This window comes from Rhinatrema bivittatum, chromosome 15, assembly GCF_901001135.1.
Source record: "Rhinatrema bivittatum chromosome 15, aRhiBiv1.1, whole genome shotgun sequence".
NCBI classification, from domain to species: Eukaryota; Metazoa; Chordata; class Amphibia; order Gymnophiona; family Rhinatrematidae; genus Rhinatrema; species Rhinatrema bivittatum.
The window spans coordinates 36,442,183-36,463,862 of record NC_042629.1 but is presented as its reverse complement, the minus strand read 5'-3'; the positions used below and the strand labels follow the sequence as shown (position 1 = coordinate 36,463,862).

General features: G+C 46.1%; 2 protein-coding genes across 2 annotated transcripts in view; one reads left to right on the top strand and one right to left on the bottom strand.

Moving 5' to 3' along the window:
• TIMMDC1 (translocase of inner mitochondrial membrane domain containing 1) overlaps window positions 1-21,680 on the bottom strand; it is a 72,266-nt gene that overhangs the window by 27,277 nt on the left and 23,309 nt on the right. The gene's annotated exons all lie outside the window — the stretch shown is intronic.
• POGLUT1 (protein O-glucosyltransferase 1) lies at window positions 141-21,574 on the top strand. Its single transcript, XM_029577838.1, has 11 exons — window positions 141-310; window positions 4,355-4,445; window positions 4,608-4,751; window positions 6,359-6,494; window positions 7,184-7,305; window positions 11,577-11,636; window positions 12,258-12,357; window positions 12,890-12,948; window positions 13,625-13,792; window positions 14,545-14,601; window positions 18,387-21,574. The coding sequence occupies exons 1-11, from the start codon at window positions 241-243 to the stop codon at window positions 18,538-18,540; spliced, it is 1,161 nt and encodes a 386-aa protein (XP_029433698.1). The 5' UTR covers window positions 141-240; the 3' UTR covers window positions 18,541-21,574.

The following is a 21,680-nucleotide window of genomic DNA, read 5'->3' as shown; positions in this document are numbered from 1 at the left end:
CGCACATCTAATGCGACGTTCTTGGCTGTGTCTGACAGCCTAAACTACAGTTCCCAGAAAACACCGTGAGCCTTTCCGGAAACTATGGCCGAGACTTTCACTTCGGGCGGGGCGGAAGTGTCCGCGCCGGAGGCGGCCCTCTTTGTTGGGGGCAGAGCCCGCTTCGCCCCCTGCAAAGGTTATTGGGGTTGATCTCCGAGCGATGGATGCCGGCAGGCGTCGGTAGCTGCTGGCGGGAGGATGATGCTGGGGGCCTGCTGCGTTGTTTTGGTGCTGCCGGTTCTGTGCCAGCTGGGGTCCGGCGCCTCAGGTAACTCCGCTCACCTACCCTTCCTCTGCAGTGCAGGCTGGACTTTACCCAGACATTTCTCACTGTAGCAGGTGACAGTCAGAAATGGCTCTTTGTGACGCTATAAACACGGAGGTGTGGATACCCGGGGTTGCCGGGTGGCTACGAAGAAAGGCAGGACTACAGCTCCATAGATGCACCGGGGCAAAACCAGGATTCGTTCTACTTATCATGAGGACCTGGAACCGATGGTGCCTGCCCTAATAATCGTGATTATTGATTCTGGTCCAAAAGAAAACGGCTCGCTGTAGGCTCCGATACCTTTACCCAAAATGCTGATGCACGCCAGAGACGCAGTGGTATTTAATTATTGGCCATAATAAAACGGATTCATAAAGAACAGTAATAATATCTCCACGGTATAAAATAAACCCATCACACCCCTGACATGTAATGAGACGGGGTGAGTCATGCTCCGCCAAAAATTTAACTGAGACGTTTTGTTCTAGGGTTTTAAGGGTAGATCACTGCATGAGTTAAAAAGCATATTTTAGTGAAGTCATACTCCTTGTTACAAACGTGTGTATATATATATATATGTGTATATATATATGTTCCATGTTCTATGTAAAAAAAACCCAGGTCTAACTTCCCAGACCAGGGCAACCTCTTTCGTTACTTGTAAACCGGACTGATTTGTATTGCATACAGGAATTCCGGTATATAAAAATTTAAAATAAATAAAAATAAATAAATATATATATATATATATGGACAGGGGCAATTTTCAAAGCCATCGAAATGGGCTCTTTGAAAATTGCCCACTTGCTGGTAAAATTACATGCACCTATAAATTTACCTATATAGGGGCCGATGTAAAAAACTGAAAATTGCACTGAAATTCAGTGCACAAGTTTCTTAATGCACAAGCTAATTTTTTATTATTTTAAACTCCGGATGCAGGGAGCTAATGATGTTCTAATATATGGGGAGTTTTAAAAATGCACACAAACTAGAAAATGTGCGCAAACAAAAGGTTTACACCCGGATTTTGAAAGCCCTGCACGCATAAAATCCGGGCTTTACGTGTGCCAAGCAAATTTTCGAAGGGGCCCGGCCCCACGCGTAAAGCCCAATACGCGCACAAGTGCCAGGCTTCTTCGAAGGGGCAGGCTGGGGGAGCGTGTTCTGGGCAGGGAGGGGCTGGGACAGTGCCATTGATCGCTATCCTGAAGACTCGGGAGCTGAAGTAAGTTGTAAAACAAAGAAAAAAAACAAACAAAAAAAAGGTACAGTTTAGGGGATGGGGAAGAGGGAGGGAATTTAGGTGGGGGGGGGGGGGAGTGGGGTGGTAGGGAAGTTCCCTCCCAGTCCGCTCCTTAATTGAAGCTGACTTTGAGGGACCTGGGGAAGACCCGAATGCATTGCTGCACGGAAACTGCAAAAGTGTCCCCCCCCCTTGCGCGTGGCGCCTGCACATACGCATGTGGATTATAAAATCAGACGCACATGTGCGTACGGCCCACAGATTTTCTGGCAGGCGCATGTTAGAAAATCAGCACGTCCATGTGTGCGTGCCAGGAAGCACATGAGCACAGTGGAAAATCGACCCCTTAGTAAACAGCAAAACATGATTTAAGTGCAGAAAACATCATTTCTGCATACACACCATGTATTCTGTGCATAAAATATGAATGAATGCATGCAAAAAATGTTTTCAGTGCAGAAAGATGCACATGAATCATATTTTCCGGTGGAAAACATAAAATTCTGTCTACAGGTCCTGGCACTGGAATTCCAGCTTCCGCAGGTAGACTAACATTGGCTCTAGCAACTTTACTCCACCTCAGACTAGTTGAACTATACTGGTTACCCATTGAGCAAAGACTAGTGTACAAAACACTATGTACCATGCATAAATTAATACATAACGAAAAAGCAGAATGGCTGAACACAGCCCTTCACGTACACATCCCTCACAGAAACCTGAGATCTGCAAACAAAGCACTACTAACTATTCCTTCAATCAAAACAGCAAGACTAAAGCAAGTAAGGGAAAGGGTGCTGTCCTTAGCAGGACCTATACTATGGAACACCATGCCTTTAGAAATCAGATTACAAAGAGACAATAAACCTTCAGGAAAAGTTTAAAAACCTGGCTAATTAAACAAGAAGAGAATGGAGAGTAGAATCCAGAGAAATGTAGGATGCGGTTAGTAAAACACCCACACATATCACCTTAATCAATATGGGGCGGATTTTAAAAGGCCCCCGCGCGCCGGCGCACCTATTTTGCATAGGCTGCCGGCGCGCGTAAAGCCACAGGACACGTGTAAATCCCGGAGCTTTCGAAAAGGGGCGGGAGGGGGCGTGTCTGGGGGCATTCCCGAAATGACGCGGCATTTTGGGGGCGGGCCTGGGGGGCGTGGTTGAGGCCTCCGGACCAGCCCCCGGGACCGGAGGACGGAGCGGGTCTGCCGGCCGGTGCGCGCAAAGTTAGGGGGGGGGTTAGATAGGGCCGGGGGGGTGGGTTAGGGAGGGGAAGGTGGGGGGAGGGAACAGGCAGCGCGCGCTGGGCTCGGCGCGCGCAGGTTGCACAAATGTGCACCCCCTTGCGCGCGCCGACCCCGGATTTTATAAGATACGCGCGGCTACACACGTATCTTATAAAATCCAGCGTACTTTTTAAAGATCTACCCCTATGTGTGTATTTTATTTTTATTTTCGCTCACCAACAAAGGCTAAGATACATGTATTAATCTATTTTAAAACTGATACAGAAAGGAATGGACATGATTTATCACATCCACCAATTAGTATTTTTATGAAACTATGTTAACGTAAATGGTACCTGTTCAGTTGATATAATTTAATACAGTTAGCAGTATTAATTTATGTGCCTTATTGTAAACCGTTGTGACGGCATCTAGCTTAACGGCGGTATAGAAAAGATTTTAAATAAATAAATAAATATCGCTAAGACAAGAGGGAAGCCAGCACCCCTCTCGGCATTATGGGGAGGATAATGGCTAATGCTCTCATTAGTTTAGGATTTGCATGCAAGGGCACTACTGCCCATGGCTGTGTGCAAGAGTCCTTGCTGCATCAGCACTAACGTTTTTGCTCAAAATATGTGCCCACAACTGAGGATTAAACTATGTGTTGGGCCAAGCAGACCTTATTGCATGGGGCCTTGTAGTTCAGAGGTGTTCCCGTCAATGGGGGTTAGGTCAGAGGAGACAGCAGTGCACGTAATTTAAAGCAGGTACAGATCACTGCAGGTATATTTTCCTGGGGCAATAAAGCAAAACTACTTATATACCATTATGCTTTGCTTATTGGTGCAAACTCCACAGATTGTTGCCCCCCCCCTCCCCCTAATGCTGAAATGTGTACAAGTCAGGTGTAATTTTTTTTATTGTTGCCATTATGGTTGTTAATGGGTAAATGACACTGTGCAGTGTCATGGTGGAGAGTTTACATACAGGAAGTTCGCTTCTTCACTGCTTATCATTGTAACCTGGAGTCTGTGTTTCCCAGACCCATAATTTTAGATTAGCATTTATTTATTTATTTTATTTAGGGTATTTGTATACAATCATACTGGTTTACAACATGTTAAAAATACAATTCAGTAAATAACAATTAAAATCATTACATAAAATAAATTAAATCCATTAAACTAATTAAAATGAGTAAAATAAAAATAAAATCAGTATGAAAAAACTAATAAACACAATCAAAATTCAAACCTAACAGAAACCAAATGGGAAAAGGCAAAAAGATAAAAGGAATAAAACACACCTGTTTGAAAAGCCAGGTTTTCATATTCTGGGTATCTGGGTGTGCTTTTGTTTTCTTTTCCTTTTTTGTTTTTTAAAATTTACTTTTATTGCATTGATATAGGAATTATTCAGAGATACTGCATGTGAGCTTTTGAGACCACATAAATACCTTCAGACGTGACTCTCAGGGATCCTGCTCAGTTTTTAGCTGTCTCTCCAATGACCAAAGTTGTTTAATTTCATCTTTTCTCTCTCCTGGGAATCTCCTGTCTCCTGCCAGAGACACACTGGAAACAGTTTCTTGAACACATTGAGCAAGCTCTGGAGAACCACGTGCCATGCGAGACGCAGGACTGCAGATGCCACCGCAGGTGAGGGCCTCGCCGTTCACTTCTTATGCTTGGTGTGAGCTTCTGGCTTAGTGGATCATCTCCCCAGATGAGTGCAGGCTACCAGTCAGTCTTTTCATAAGGGGAAAAAAAAAGCAAAACTGAAATGTCATTTGTAACTTTTGTATGGTTTCTGGCTCCTAGTGTTTTAGAACAGGACCTGACTCCTTTTCGGGAGGGTTTAACGAAGGAGCTGGTTTCCAGTATGGTCGCTCGTAAGCTTGGAACACATTACCAGATCATCAGTGGCAGGTTGTACCGGGAGCAGGACTGTATGTTTCCAGCCAGGTAAGTCCACAAAAGACAGAGTGAGAGCAATACTAGCTATGTTGTTAACTGTATCGGGAACGACTAAATCTCCTTTAAATAGCCAACACCAGTTAGAAATTACCCAATGTTCTAGACGCTCAACTACTGATGAATATTATACGGCTGTATTTATGACCGTCATAATAGGCATCATCGTTTTTGCTTTCGCGTATCTCAACTCTGCCTTATATATAATCATATGGTCATTTCAGTTCTTATTGGAAGACATTTTTCATTTTTTTCAAAAAGTTTTTTGATGCATTTAAAATGTTTAATAAAAATTATGGTGCCAAAATTCTGCACTTATCTTATTTTTCACACTCCATCAACCTCCATGATGATCTTGCTTAATCTGCAAGAACTAGTTGACCCAACACTGAACAGTGTTTCAGACTGCTGCAAACATTTCTTCAGTCCTTTATCAAGGGTACATGGTTCTACGTCAAAAATTAAATTTTAGTAAACTTACAATTCACTTTTTATTAAAATGCTCCATAAAACTGGACTACAGCAATTCCGATAACGCTTGCGGTATCTCAATGTACTCACTTTTGATCTTTTTTCTATTTTACTCCATTTTAACTCCAGTTTCACAAATGGCGACCCGGCGTTCTTTTTGATCTTGACATCCGGCACCTAACCGGAACCGTCTTAAATACTAGTATATACTAGTTCCGCCCTCTATGCTACTACAATCACTGTCAAGATCAAAAAGAACGCCGGGTCGCCATTTGTGAAACTGGAGTTGAAATGGAGTAAAATAGAAAAAAGATCAAAAGTGAGTACATTGAGATACCGCAAGCGTTATCGGAATTGCTGTAGTCCAGTTTTATGGAGCATTTTAATAAAAAGTGAATTGTAAGTTTACTAAAATTTAATTTTTGACGCAGAACCATGTACCCTTGATAAAGGACTGAAGAAATGTTTGCAGCAGTCTGAAACACTGTTCAGTGTTGGGTCAACTAGTTCTTGCAGATTAAGCAAGATCATCATGGAGGTTGATGGAGTGTGAAAAATAAGATAAGTGCAGAATTTTGGCACCATAATTTTTATTAAACATTTTAAATGCATCAAAAAACTTTTTGAAAAAAATGAAAAATGTCTTCCAATAAGAACTGAAATGACCATATGATTATATATAAGGCAGAGTTGAGATACGCGAAAGCAAAAACGATGATGCCTATTATGACGGTCATAAATACAGCAGTATAATATTCATCAGTAGTTGAGCGTCTAGAACATTGGGTAATTTCTAACTGGTGTTGGCTATTTAAAGGAGATCCAGCCAGGTAAGACCATATACTCCGAGTGTGGCAGCTTGAGAATGACGTGCAGGTGTAATCTTACACTGTTTCGGAGTGAGTGTGGCGTAGATTGAGTCTAGCTAGCTAAAAGTGAAGGAAGAGCTACCCAGTTACTATGAGAAAGATGGTTCTTGTTAAGTGGTGGAAGCAGCCTGTGTGACAGGGAATAAATGAATCCGCATTACCTGCCTAAGAACCCAGTACAAACAGTCTGGGTAGGCACTGGGTAGAGCCCTGCCCCATGTGGTGCACAGGCTGTTATTTTTCACTGTTCCTCGACAGATGCAGTGGGGTGGAGCACTTTATTCTGGAGATTATCGACCGCCTTCCAGACATGGAGATGGTGATCAATGTGCGAGATTACCCCCAGGTGCCTGGGTGGATGAAGCCAGTCTTGCCCATCTTCTCTTTCAGTAAGGTGAGTGCGAACCCCTTCTCTGCCCCTTCTGTGGGTGATGAACTCTGCCCTCTCTGTTCCAGGATACTAGGACCTGTTCTGGTCATCCCTCGCCCAGGTTTAGTGGTTTTCATCTAGTCAAGATGCATTTTACCATTGGTATTGTATATTCTTACAAACCGCCATCTCTGGGGTGGGTGCCTTGGCTGTGTGTTTGTAATACCTGCACAAATAAATAACAACCTGTACCCCTCACTCTCTTAATTGTGTTATCAATTTAAATGTACTTTATTTGTGTGCATTTAAATTGGTACGTGAATAAGAGAGGGATAAGTACAGGTTGTTATTCTGTATTGTATTGCATTCTTTGGAAGGGGATTTCTTTTTGTAATACCTGGACTGTCTGAAAGCTTCCGAGGAGGACAAGGAACAATGCAGTAATGAGCCTTAGCCAATGTATTGGGACGTATAGAATGTTGTAAGAAAAGCAGAATTAGGTGGCTTGAGACACGGGGGGGGAAAAAGATGCCCTTCTCGGGTCAGCAGGAGGGGAGATGTGATCGGGTGAGCCTCACCACAGGCCCACCTCCTCTCCTGGAAGTCACGCGAGCCTACTTACAGCATCGCACATCTTTCTAAGGTAAGATAACTGGGCAGCAAAGCCGACCCCCATATTAATACAAACGACTGTGGTGGTCATCTTGTTTTAGACTTCAGACTACCAGGACATCATGTACCCTGCATGGACCTTTTGGGAAGGCGGGCCGGCTGTTTGGCCAATTTATCCAACAGGCCTTGGGCGCTGGGACCTCATGCGAGTTGAGCTCGGCAAGTAAGTTGCATGCAGATCAGATTCCGCAGCCAGCTGCTCTTCTCATGTGTTTTTTTTCTCCAATGCTGTTCAGTCTGTACATTCAGCCTTGGGGGGATTGATCAGTGGCCTGGGTTTCAGGTGCATGATGCATGCTGAGGCCATTAATTTCATCTCTGAGTGGAGGAGTGGTGTTGTTGTTAGATCACTGCTGCTCCTTGTGACTCTGGACAAGTCAGTTCACCCTCCGTTGCCTCAGGTACAAACTTAGGGCCTGATTCATCCAGGCATTTTCCCATAGACACAGAAGGGAAGAAATGCCTTAGGGAATCAGGCCCTTACATTCAGGTCCACAGAGGACTTACAATCTAACTCGGTGTGATCTAAATCCAAATAAATAAACTGATTTAGGAGAACAGTGAGCTGAGAGGTTACCTGGATTAACAGTATGCCTACCAGCTATCCAGAACTGGATGGCAGAATTCTCCCACTGCTTACCAACAAAAGAAACCTGAAGAAAAATGTGGTCAAGTGAAATGGAACTCATTCGACCCAATATCAAAACTTGAAGTAAACCAAATCATCACTAAAATGAAGTCCGCTACCCACCCACTAGAGCCTATCCCTGCAAGGGCACGGAAAACTGTAAACAGTGCAATAACCCTGATTTTCACACCCATAATAAACCACTCGCTAGCAGAAGGACTGGTCCCCTACAGGGCAAAACAAGCTGTGATTAAACCAGTCCTAAAAAATTAAACCGGCAGAATCAATGAGTGGGTCAATTACCGACCAATAGCCAACCTGCCTTTCATCACAAAAGTCCTAGAAAAAGCAATTTTAAACACAAACGGAGAACCACCTAGAAGATAACAATATACTGTACCCAAACCAATTTGGATTCAGAAAACAAATCACTCAGCAGAAACCCTACTCATTTCCTTAGCCGACCCTGTACGACAAGGCTTTGACAATAATGAATCATAGATCCTGGTACTAATAGATTTAGCAGCTGCATTGGACCCAGTTAACCATACCCTGTTTTGCTGCCAGGTGAGGGACGAATAGACAGAAATGTTAACAAATGGTTCTGCTCCTTCCTAAAAGATAGGACATTCCAAGTCAAACTGGGCAATCACATTTCTGACACCTTCCCAAATGATACAGGCATCCCCTGAGGTTCAGCACTCTCGGTCACACTATTCACATCTATTTGCTGACTATATGTGCGTTACTAGCAAATCTAGGAATCAACTTCTTCCTATATGCAGGCGACATACAATTCTATACCCCATGCGAGAAAGCATTCGAAAAAACTGCATCATCTCTGTCAACATACATGAAGGTCATAGAACAAAAACTTTCTCAACTGAAACTAACTCTAAACCCCAAAAAACAGAAATTATGCGGTGCAGGAGAGATAACACGACAATCAAACCACCAACCCTAGACCTAGAAATTCTGATCGATGAGAACTTCACTAAGAAAAAGCATATAAGCAAATTAATCAAAACAGGGTACTCCAAGCTGAGAATATTACATCGACTGAAACCCCTGTTAACAATACAGGATTTCCGCACTGTCTTACAAACACTAATATTCTCAAACTTGGACTACTGCAACATCCTTTTACTAGGCCTCCCCTCAAGTCAACTAAAACCACTTCAGTTACTTCACAATAGCTCTGCTAGACTCTTACTAGGGACAAGGAAATTCGAACACATCACCCCTTCACCGATTGCCCTGCACTGGCTTCCTGTACAGTCAAGAATTCATTATAAAGTATTATCTTTAATTTTCACCTTCATCAACAATATTAACCCATGTTTATTAGGCATTACACTTCAACGTTACACACCCGGCGAGAGCCCTAAGATCACAAAACAAAGGACTTCTAATGGTACCTAATGCAAATAAGAGACCAAATGTTTTCCATAGCAGGCCCCAAGCTGTGGGACTCCCTTCCAGAGTCAATACACCAGATAACAGAAAGAAAGAGTTTCAAGCAAGAACTGAAAACGTGGCTCTTTAGAAAAGCATATGACTTGAGCTAAAATACCAGCATGCTGATAACTGCTACATTAGTACCAGAGGATGTTAGTGGAGCGAGCAATAAGTAAAGAACGATGTAAAGTGTATTGTTAGCAGAATTGGAATTTGTATTTCCTGTTAGGTCGACCAAGAAAATGTATGAATATGAACTAGATTATATAGCAGTAGCTGGAGTGATATCCCAGAACATCTACGATCATGGAGCAGAATATGTATACGCTATGGTGTTCAACTAGAAGGTGAACGTTGACTCACAATATGTGATCGCTGATCATGAATATGAATGCAAATATTGTAAACCGTTGTGATCTTCTTTTGGAACGACCGAAATAAATAAATAAAAAAGAAATTCAGATCGAAGCCTCAGAAGATGGATCTTTGGGGGTTAATCCCTCTGCCCCTCACATGGTCTTTGACTTGCCCTCTGCAAGGTTAGATGGGTATCAATTAAAGGTTAAATGCAAAGTTAAGATTTTAGGGATAACTTTGGATTCTGAGCTTACGATTCAACCACACAGTTACCAACCTTGCAAAAACATCTTGTGGGCAATTGGAAGGAGTTTAGAATTTACCCCCATATCTGGCTGCCGTGATTCAACCTCTGATTTTGGGTCGGCTTGATTCCTGCAGTGTGTTTTTTTTTGTGGAACTGGAGAAAAAAACCCCAACTTGCTAGATTGCAGTTTGTCCAGAATATGGCAGCTCAGGTTTGGAAGGGCTTCAAGATATACACCCTTACCTTCCTGCAGCTGTGGAGCAGCTGCATCGGCTCCCTCTGACCTTCAGAATTCCTTTTAAAATCTTTCTATCGGTCCACAGCGATGTGGCAGGGCCTAAATACTAAGAGAGAAGTTGGTCTTGAATAGACCTGTAAGGTCCCTGCACTCGGCTAATGTTCTTTTTGCTTCCCCCTGTCGGATGTTACATCGAGCTATACACAAAAAAAGGGCTTTTTCCTGGAATTCACTTCTGAAGGAGATGAGAGCCATCTGTGACGATTTCCTTTAGGGAAAGCTGCAAGATTTGATTTTTGTTTTCAGTACCTTTCCCTTGATGAGGCTGCAGCTCATTTTTTATGTAGGGTTTGTTTTTTTTTAATCTGCTGTTGCTAATTTATTTTATGGTGATTTTTTAAATTATTATTCTATTTGTTATATGTTTGTATGTACATTTTGGACATTGCTTAGAGCTCGGGTAGAGACGAGGCAACTCGTATATCTGACTTAAATAGATCAATCTTTACACCTTCGGCGCACATGTTTCAGTTCCACCAAATGTTCCCATGTGGATCGGGCAAGGGTACCCCATTTGGTAAGCTTGACAGCTCTTTTGTGACTTGTTATTGTGCGGGTGGATGTTACCCAACGGTGGATATTTTGAAAAAATGAGAGTGCAGCAGCAAAAAATTCCACGCGGTTTGGCCAGCTGTCAGCTTGCTGCGACTTCCGTAGTCCCGGTCTACCTTCCATTTCTCTCCCCTGACTCTATCCTGTCATCATCAGCAGGAAACACAAATCAGAGATACTGGGAGCCAGGGCTGCCTGATGCTGCGATTGCCAGGCAGCTGGATCCAGTAGTCTCTGGCTGTCACATATAACGTCCATAAAAATCTATTTGTTTGTAATGTGTTATTATTGGGAAGCACCCAATAATAACTTATCAAAGGCTGTCAAACTTGAACCTCAGTCACAAATTTAGATTGTGAGCCATCTGGGAACAGGGAAATACCTACAGTACCTGAATGTAATTTTCCTTTGAATGTGCCTGAAAAGCAGAATATAAATAAAATAAAATAAAGATAAATAAATATCAAAAAATGGTATAAACATGACATGGCCCTTTAATTACTGTGAGGTCCATCTTCAGAAGAAGTTATCCGGCTAAATACTAGCCGGGATACCTTATGATCTGGTTAAAATTGGGCTGGACAAGTCAGGGCCATTCCGGGGCTGTAACTGGAAGGAGCTGAGTTAGCCGGATAAGTTATCTGACTAAGTTCAACATTCAGAGTTAGCCGGATAGCTTTTATGGCTAAGTCTGGTTGTCCCCTAGACCTGTCCAGCTAACTTCAGGACAGCCCGAGTCAGCCGGATAGTGACCTTTTTTATAGAGGTGGTTTGTTTACAGGGGCAGCATCCCCTCCCACACTCACACACGCTCTGCCCATCCCAGGACACCTCGTTTTTTTTCCTTTCCTAGTATTGTTGTGTTATATTGAAATTACTCCCACACACCTGCAGGTCCGCACAGCAGTGGCCATGGGAGCAGAAGGTTTCCAAAGGATATTTCCGAGGCTCCAGGTGAGCTTGCAAAGAAGAGATTCTGCTTTACCCTGCCAAGAGGATTTGCCTCCCAGAATGGCATGGATCTCTTATACATGGAGGAAGCACCTGTGAGCCGAGAGGACCGTGGGTTAAGCCCAAAGCAGTGAGCAACCACATAGTGACATGCTTCTGTACTGAAAGACGCAGGCCTCCGCCTCTCTTAACTCATAAAGCACCTACACAGGTCGTGGTTAGGGGTTCTTCCCTTTTTTAGAAATCGCTATGCAAAACGTTCCCCCACGGCCTACAGTGTAAGTAGTCCACCTGCTATGCTTCCACAGTCCGTGGCAGTGTGTACGAGGGAGAGGGGTGCTGAGCGGGGAGGAGGCAAATCGGATAATCGCACCTCTAATTGGCTGAACGCTGCCCGGGCGCTTTATAGTTGCTGGCACAGGAGCAGCACGGAAGGCTCCGCCTCGGTGGGAGTTTCCTGTCCCTCCTCCAGCCAGTGGGGATGGTTTACGGCCCATCAGTGAGAGATGGGGTAGTGGGGGATACAGAATTTGTTTCTCGGTCGCGGCGACGTGTCGGCGAGTTCCTCTGACGAGGGAAGCAAAGGGGCTGTTTTGTGACGCTGTCGTGCTTTTCTTTATTCAGAACCAGCCCGGAGCGAGACCCCCTCATTCTCCTTTCTCGTGAGGACCCGGAACTGGTGGATGCCAGGTACACCAAAAATCAGGCCTGGAAGTCCGAAAAAGTGAGTGAGCGAAGGCTTCTCGTGCAGATAATGCAGAGATGTCGGACTAACGATGGGCTGGCAGGTCTTCGCAGATAGCCAGTTTAGGCCTGGGTAGTGATTAATATTTGAAGGAGGGGGACGGGACATGAGGGACAGTTGGAATACACAGGAGAAAAGGAGGAGGAGCCTCGTTTGACGGACAGGGCGGTAAAATGAAGGACAGAGGATACATCTGTGATCCTTTGTCTCTTTAAGCAGGAATTTCAACTTTGCTGGCAAGTCAAGGTGCTCCCCAAGGATGGGTAACACTCACATCTAGCACTATTGTCTTCAGTTGGTGGGAATATAATGTGTACGTGCTTATAGCCATGAATTGGGACAAGTTTTCAATCTTTGGGTGCTCCAGGCCCCCTGCAGAGCTCTCACAGCCACTGCCTGCAAATGCCGGGAACCTTTAAATAGCTGCAGCCGTAAATATGGGAATTGGGATAAAATACAAGTAGAAAACTGATTTTGGGGTTGGTTTTTTTTCCTTCCTTTTTTTCTCCAGGACACACTAGGGAAACCTGCAGCGAAAGAAGTTCCTCTTGTAGACCACTGCAAATATAAGTATGGCCATGCCCTGAATTACTCTGTTATTATAAAGCAAATCTCTGGACGCAGTGCGCCAGGGAGAAAGGCACACAAGTGCGTCCAAATCATACGAAGCACATTCACGAATAAATCCAATCAAGAGGGAACCTGGGGGGCCTTGTCCTGGGGATGGGAAGGTCGGTGACATTGGGGATTTAGCAAAACTGCGAGGGTGGAAGTTGGATTTGAAATTGCAGAGTGCGAGGATCTCGTGCCTGACTATTTCCAGGTTGGAGAACGAGGCATCCCACACAGCCCTAGTATTTTTGTTTATTTTACAATGTTTGCGGCCCGCACATATCCTGCATTCATGGAAACATGCGTAATTAATAAAAAGCCAACATAAAAACAAAATACAAATAGCATATTGCAGCTAAAAGGCTACACGATGTAATCCATGACCATACATCGTCATCAACACGTCCCGCTTAAGTTAAATCTCAGCTAAGAAAGATGGGAGTTACGTTATATTACACTAATTATTGTACATGACACTCAAACAGGATTTTTATTTTTTTGTATTAATCCCAGAATACTTTTATGGGAAACCTCCTGCCTGACATGTGAATAATGAATACCTGGCATCCTGTGATTGGGAACCAGAGTCTTGGGCAGGGATGGATGGCAGCAGCTCACCTCCCTCTTTCCACAGGTACCTTTTTAACTTCCGGGGTGTGGCCGCCAGCTTCCGACTGAAGCATCTCTTCCTGTGCGGCTCGCTGGTCTTCCACGTGGGCAGGGAGTGGCTGGAATTCTTCTACCCGCAGCTGAAGCCCTGGGTGCACTTCATCCCCGTCAAGCAGGACCTCTCGGATCTCAGGTAGGCGGCGAACCATCCGGGCTGGCCGAAGGGGAAAAAGCACACGGCGGACATCAAGGGCGCGGTTTCTTCCACACACATGGAAGAAAGGTGTATTCAGGGTCACTGGAGCTTAAATCAAGATCCTCGTTTTGTACACGTTACCAGCCCGTAGGGGTTTTTCTTCAGATGGATCTGCTGATCCAGCCATTCTCTAGGCTAGGGAAACACATGGCGGATTTGGGGGAGGGAAGGACGTTTTGCTCACGACTGTAGAACGGACCTATAGTTGCAGAATGAGTTTTTCACCTTCCCTTGGTCTTCTTTTGAACCTAGACTTGGAGAATATGGGTACAAAGCGACCCATTCTGCTGCTTCATGCCTACCACCTCCAAACTAACTAGTTTTCCTGACCCCAAAAATGTTTTACAATAAGAAAAAGTGAGCTTGCACAGTGAGCAAGCATCAACAAAATCTTATTTTTTTTTTCTTAACTAGATTTCACAATTATTTCTGGGACATATTTGGGCCCAAGAGTTTCCTACTGCTCCTCTGGGCTTCAAGCTGAGTTGGAAACAGACTCGCCTGGGGTTGTTTCTCCTTGCTATGTCTAGCCCGGTTCTCAATCACAAACTGTGGCTTCCCTTCCCCGGGGCCTGAACGGGACATTCTGGCTGATGCAGTTGTGTGATGAAAGGGACTTCCTCCATGGGTGAGGATCACTGGTACGACTTTGTGTTCAGTTTCTGGTTCATTCATTCTCTTCCATCCAGGGAGCTGCTTCAGTTTGTGAAGGAGAATGACAAAACAGCCCAAGAGATCGCAGAGAGGTAAGTCCAGTACCGATGAACCCTTCAAAGCATCTCGCGGTCCACCCACCAGCCAAGCAGTACAAAAGATGAACATGAGGGCAGCGGAAGCACCGTTTTAAAAGACCCACTTCATTCGGCAGCTCTGCCAGTGCCACCTTGATTCTGCCCTGATGCATACCCTGTTCTTCCAGTACCAAGACCCGCACAGAGAGCACTGCCGGTGCACCTCAGTCCTGAACCCCAGCACCCCCTGCCCATCCAGTACCAGGAGCCACACGCACAGCTCTGCCGGTGCACCTCAGTCCTGAACCCCAGCACCCCCTGCCCATCCAGTACCAGGAGCCACACGCACAGCTCTGCTGGTGCACCTCAGTCCTGAACCCCAGCACCCCCTGCCCATCCAATACCGAGAGCCACACGCACAGCTCTGTCGGTGCACCTCAGTCCTGAACCCCAGCACCCCCTGCCCATCCAGTACCAGGAGCCACACGCACAGCTCTGTCGGTGCACGTCAGTCCTGAACCCCAGCACCCCCTGCCCATCCAGTACCGGGAGCCACACGCACAGCTCTGCCAGGGCACCTCAGTCCTGAACCCCAGCACCCCCTGCCCATCCAGTACCGGGAGCCACACGCACAGCTCTGCCAGGGCACCTCAGTCCTGAACCCCAGCACCCCCTGCCCATCCAGTACCGGGAGCCACACGCACAGCTCTGCCAGGGCACCTCAGTCCTGAACCCCAGCACCCCCTGCCCATCCAGTACCGGGAGCCACACGCACAGCTCTGCCAGGGCACCTCAGTCCTGAACCCCAGCACCCCCTGCCCATCCAGTACCGGGAGCCACACGCACAGCTCTGCCAGGGCACCTCAGTCCTGAACCCCAGCACCCCCTGCCCATCCAGTACCAGGAGCCACACGCACAGCTCTGCCGGGGCACCTCAGTCCTGAACCCCAGCACCCCCTGCCCATCCAATACTGAGAGCCACACGCACAGCTCTGCCGGGGCACCTCACTCCTGAACCCCAGCCCCCCCTGCCCATCCAATACTGAGAGCCACACGCACAGCTCTGCCGGGGCACCTCACTCCTGAACCCCAGCACCCCCTGCCCATCCAATACTGAGAGCCACACGCACAGCTCTGCCGGGGCACCTCACTCCTGAACCCCAGCACCCCCTGCCCATCCAGTACCAGGAGCCACACGCACAGCTCTGCCGGTGCACCTCAGTCCTGAACCCCAGCACCCCCTGCCCATCCAGTACCAGGAGCCACACGCACAGCTCTGCCGGGGCACCTCAGTCCTGAACCCCAGCACCCCCTGCCCATCCAGTACCAGGAGCCACACGCACAGCTCTGCCGGTGCACCTCAGTCCTGAACCCCAGCACCCCCTGCCCATCCAGTACCAGGAGCCACACGCACAGCTCTGCCGGTGCACCTCGGTCCTACCTTGCAGCATCTGCTGGTTTTTTAGGGGTTTGTCTTTTACTCCCTGTTTCTTTGAGCAGAATATCTACACTTTGCTTGAGGTTGAGAATAATAATTTATTATAGCAGTGTAAGATATACAATGGCTTTAGATATGGTAGATAATAAATAGAGTAAATCACTGTTCTTACAAAGGTGATGAGAAGTAGACTAGCCTAAAGCTAACTTGCACTTCTCCACCACGTTGCCAATTAACTCCCCCACTTAAAGTAGTAATTTAACCAGTCCAGCTTGTGCTGGTCAGGAGTGCATGTGGATGTTTCAGGGACCGGCTCTCTCATGCTCCACTGCAATCGGGCCATCCCTCTCAGGGTCCTGTCTCTGGCACGGAGGCTGTCAGCTAGACCTCCAATGTGCAAACAACAGGCTCACACCACCAGCCCAGGAGAGCGGACCTGATGCTTACGGAAACTCTGTAAATTGTGCAGGCGGGCACAAAGATTGACTTGGCTTGCAAAGGCTTGTGTAAGGATGAGATCAGCAAGTACTCAAACGTTAATAAGGCAAAATTTAGGCTTGAGCTTCATTAAAAGACTCATGAAAAGCCTAGGGTGTGAAGTCCCATAGGTGGAGGTGGTCCCAAAGCTGCAAGGCCATAGTCTTTTCTTCGTTGGGACATCATGCATATGATCCAAAAGTCGAGATTGTTTGGCATAGGATAGTTGGGCTTTCGATATGACTTCTTAGCTGGTTCATGTATGCAGATTCTCACATGGATGGTAACGTGAATTAGAAGAAACCTGGTGAACCATACTGGCCGTCATAACTAGATACAGTGTAGTTTGTTAAGGCCACAAGCTAGCAATACCAGCTAAATAGTAAAGTGACGACAGCTCAGAGTGGAGAACAATAGCAGCTTCTCCTCAGAATAGTTCTTACGGGCAATCACATTAAAACTGTAGGGGCCATCACATGGATCGATTTCCATCTTGTGTTGCTCAGGCCTGCACACAGATTGGTTCAGGCATAGGCATAAGTTAGTCTCTCCTTTTTAGGGTGACTGGCTTATCCCTCTACCTCTGACCTCCCACCCAAAAACTGCAAACGACCAGAACAATTTCATTTCCATGTCTCGACTAGCGGGCGCAAAAGCGTGCATTTAAGTCACGCGCACACAACGCTTATGTGCATGTGTCCAAACCCAGCCCTGGAACTACCTCGAAATGCCCTCCTTTTTCACTGGCATAGAAGGAACCACGCACTTCCAACCCACTGAAAATTCGATTACCCCGTACAAAGGTTACATACACACGTGACCCAATTTTATACAACTCTTAGAAAACTGACCCCTTAAAGTTCCCAAAATACTCCTGGATTGCCCCGCTGCTCAGCAGAGATCCAGCCCTAAGGCGCCACGCTGGCACTTTGACGCTGGTCTCCTCTTCGGATAATGTGATACCCTGGGTAATAAATGCCATTGCCCACGTGTCTGTCACGGGCTCGTCAAAGGGGGTAGGACCCCATGAAGACTGATTGGCTTTTGAATTGCTTGCCAGGCATCCGCGCTGCCAGCCAGTAGTTTGGAGCCCCAAGGGTTGTTTTTTTTTTCTCTTTGAGTTCCTGCACGGAGCTTCCCCCAGACACAGAATTGAGGCTGGGGGGGGGGGGGGGGGGACTATCCCGTCGGAAGGAAGGCATTGAGGCTGGGGGAGGTACTGATCTCTTTTCCCGAGATGAGGGCATGAGCTGCTGTTAAGGAGAGATTTTGAGACTAGGGAGGGGTAGTGGGACCACTAAACGGGATGATTGAGGCTTGGGGGGATACTAAGGGAGGAGTGGATGGAGTGAGGGAAGAGTTAGAGAACTGGGGATTCAGCCCATGCACACCCACATGGAGATTTTGTGTACTTCACATCGTACACTTTCCCCATCATGAGCGGGCATGGCCTGCACGTGCTCTGCCCCGGGAGGCTCGGATTTGTGCCCGTTAGGACAGGTATTCCTCGGGTTAGCTTTTGTTCACATTGCACCCACCCCCTCTTCCCATTCTCTCCCTTAATCCTCCATCGAAACTTTCATTCACTTCGGCTGTAAGGAGGTGTTGTCTCATTCTTACAGTAGGAGGAGCTGCTGCTTTAAATAAAGAAACTGTAGCCCAGGACAGGTCTTGAGAGTTTGTTGGCGGTTACAAAACCCTCCTTAGTGCGCTGCAGATGTTGAGGAGCGCCATGGCAGTGAGGATGGGCAGGGGTAGCAACGTCCAACAAAGCTGACCCCTTCCTGCTTGTTTACTAAATTTAGAAAAGCTTTTATGGAACTGCTGTCCCTCAATGGTCAGGGGAGCTCTGGCTCCCCCCTCATTTGTCTCTTTCTTCCTGCAGAGGGCACCAGTTCATCACAGATCACCTGCGGATGGAGGACGTCTCCTGCTATTGGGAGACTCTGCTCACCGAGTACGCCAAGCTCCTGCTTTACAGAGTGAAAAGGGAAAACTACAGCGAGGTTCCCCCCATACAAATTCGAACCGAGCTGTAGGCGCCAGGGATTTTCTCTCCTGCCCCTCAGAGGCCCGGCCCTGGTTCCTGGACTACGACTCAGAGGATCTTTAGTCTGAGGTTTATGGGACACCACCAGAAACAGTAAAAGCTTTTTATGCGTATGTAACACTGCCTTTCAAAATGATCACCGCTGTCAGTAAACTTTGTATTCCTGGTAAGTAATCTGGACCCTGCTGCAGAAGCATTTTGGCTAAAGATCCTGTTTCCCCTTAACGTGCCTGCATCGAATGGATGCAGTGCATGACTGGAACTTTTCAGCTTTGGGGTTTAGAGTAAGGATTCCCTTACCTGTTCCCTCAGAGCAGTATAGGAAAGTGATGGGATCAGGTTCCCCCCACAGCAAGGCCCAGTTGGAGAACAGTTCTGGGGGGAGGAATCTGTGATTGTGTCTGCCCTGTACTGATACTGGGTTTGGTCACAGAGTACCTCCCAAAAAACCAATGACAAGGCTTCCATCTACCCCCACACCCCACCCCCCAAGTGAGCCCAATTGGACAGCAGCTAGAAAAGGCCAGGCTAATTTCCTACTCTACAGCAGGGTCCAGAGAGCAACCAGGAAGGGCAGGGATTCAACTGTAGTCAGACCCCACAGTATCATCCAGCTGGGAACACAGCTCTCCGACCCCCCAGCAGAGCCCAATGAGAGAGCAGGTTCTGAAAACCGAGGGCTGGCCTCTGATCTAACATGCAAACTCAGAGACAGCATGGAAACCGGCTCTATTTTGCTATTCTGGTAGTATTTCTGCCTGGCCGTAGAAGTACCAAAACCCCTGGGTGGGTTGTACAAAACAGGACCTATGTAAAAACAAATGCCTAGAACGCAGGTTCCTTTGGGCAGCATGGCAATCAGTCTAGAACACTAGCTGGCTGAATCATGACTGCGAGGTTCACGGCAAGGGTTCCAGATCACTGTAACTAGAACTGCACTGTTTGTACTGATGACCCCTTCCCAGCAAGTCTGTAATTACAGTCTCCCTACAGCAGAGTCGTTTCTGGCTCCAGAGCTGGAGAAGTTGGGCTAGGAAGCATTGCTTTTGCAGTTCCTTTGGTTCTGGAAGAATGGGGGCTGGACTAAGAGAAGGCTGTACATCCTACCCCTAAATCCTGGCATTCACCAGCAGCCCACCTTGTTGAGTGCTAAGTCTGAGGGAAAATGACAGACTGGACAGGCCGTACAATCTTTTGCAGCCGTCATGTTTCTTTGACAGTCTGCGATCCCTTCAGGGACTTTGCTGCTTTGGCATGATTACCAATAGTAAAAGCTGGCACTGAGCCGCGCTACAGTGAGTGTAACTCATCGAGTAGTGTAGTGGCCCTGCAGGGCACTTGTCATGTGGAGAACCTGGGTTTCATGCTTAGGTCCGTTCTTCTGCTCCCCAGGCCAATCATGGGCTGGGACTGCAACCCCTGGGAGAGATGGGAGGTCCAATCATCATGCAACGCTAAAATCCTATGGCTGGATTTTAAGGTTCATGATTTGCAGGGTTCTGGAATCTGATAATCCATCAAAAACAGAGCAAAAGTCATAAAACAAACATGAAAAGGAAGCATTTTATCCCAGATATGTCACTGCCATGTGTCTGTTAAAGTCAGTGATTTGGGGCTAAGTGTTCCCTCTCCCGTCTAAGATTTGCCACAGGCTGTGTGAGCCAATGTGCATGGCTATCGACCCCACAGGTGGCTGGCTGCCGGGGTCTGAAGTGTTTTGGTTTACAAGCAGGTTGACCTCATGGATGGATAAAAGTTGCTAACCAGAAGCAAGGCAATAAGGCATCTGGTCAGAAGCTTGTGTCCTGGACATGGGGAATGCATTCCGTGTAAGTATTTTTATATTATGTGCACTTGAATTTTTCCAAAGGAATTCTTATTTTAAAAAAAATTAGGAATTAAAAATTACTAAGTCCTCTTGCAAAAGAACAATGTCATTGATTAGGATTTGTTTATAAACTGCAATCAACATTTACACTTGGTATTAAAAACAGTCAAATTTGAAGTTAATTTGCCTCATTAGCTCTTTTTTTTATTTTTTATAGTTTTTCTGAATAAGAGGACTTTTTTAAAACTTAAATGCCCTAATGAAATCTATGAACACATTTTTTGATTTTTTTTTTTTCTTGCCTACCGACGTGGATTGAAAATGAGAGATGCGGGCTGACCGGTGGTAACACCAAGTGCTGCTGTGCAAGAGGCCCAAATTGGTTTTCAAATCTGGCTCCTGTTCCTGGAGATACTGCAGAGAGGGAAGGGAGATCCAACTCTCACACAACAGTGACACCTATGGGGCAGGCTCAGGTTGCATACATCCCAGTGCTGAGGGGCTAGGACTCTGGCTGAAACAGCTGGGCTATAGACAAAAGGGATACCAGGATTACAAAAACTGTATTTAATATGAAAAATTTTAAAGAGTCCAAACACTTCAGAAAATTTCTACCTGTAGCAACAGAGGGTGAAAATGGTCTATAATCTTAATGTCTAAAACAATATATAAGAAAAAAGATTTAGATTGAAAATGTCTATTACATTTGCATATTTAAGATTATAATAAATATCCCTATCCTCATCTGCTTCAGCAGGTCCTAAACATTTGGTGAGGACTGGACACCAAACACAAAAGTTACTTAGGAGGGGACACACAGCAATCTCATAAGCCTTGTTCCCTTCAGAAAGGAGACTAGAATGACCCCTTTCGGGATCACCTTGGACCATCCTGAACCTTGGGAAAATTATTCAGGGGCAACAACTGCACAGTTATTCATGGAATGTGTGGACAGGGGGGGAAAATAACCCTTTGTCAGGATCACCTTGAACTGCCTGACATCTCCTGAAATGTAGGTGTGGACTTGATGAAAACCACAGCGTTATTAGGTGGCATAATTGTACACACAGGCAGGATAACTTGCAAAACATGCACACAGCAGCAGATATGGTCGTGAGCAGATCTTTGCTACTATTTTATAGTCTGTGCATATGATGTACTTGCGTTTTATAAAATAAATCTCTATGCCACAATACATGCGCAGTTGCTGTGTATTAAAACCACATATATCAAGGCACTGAATGCGCGTACTTTTCCTATTTTAAAACTATGCGCACATATTTTACAAGCAAAAGTAAAGT

Coding starts and splice junctions, on each gene's coding strand:
- POGLUT1 (XM_029577838.1), top strand. CDS start 241: ATGATGCTGGGGGCCTGCTGCGTTGTTTTGGTGCTGCCGGTTCTGTGC. Junction 311..4,354: donor GCTGGGGTCCGGCGCCTCAG/GTAACTCCGCTC, acceptor GTCTCCTGCCAG/AGACACACTGGAAACAGTTT. Junction 4,752..6,358: donor GACTGTATGTTTCCAGCCAG/GTAAGTCCACAA, acceptor GTTCCTCGACAG/ATGCAGTGGGGTGGAGCACT.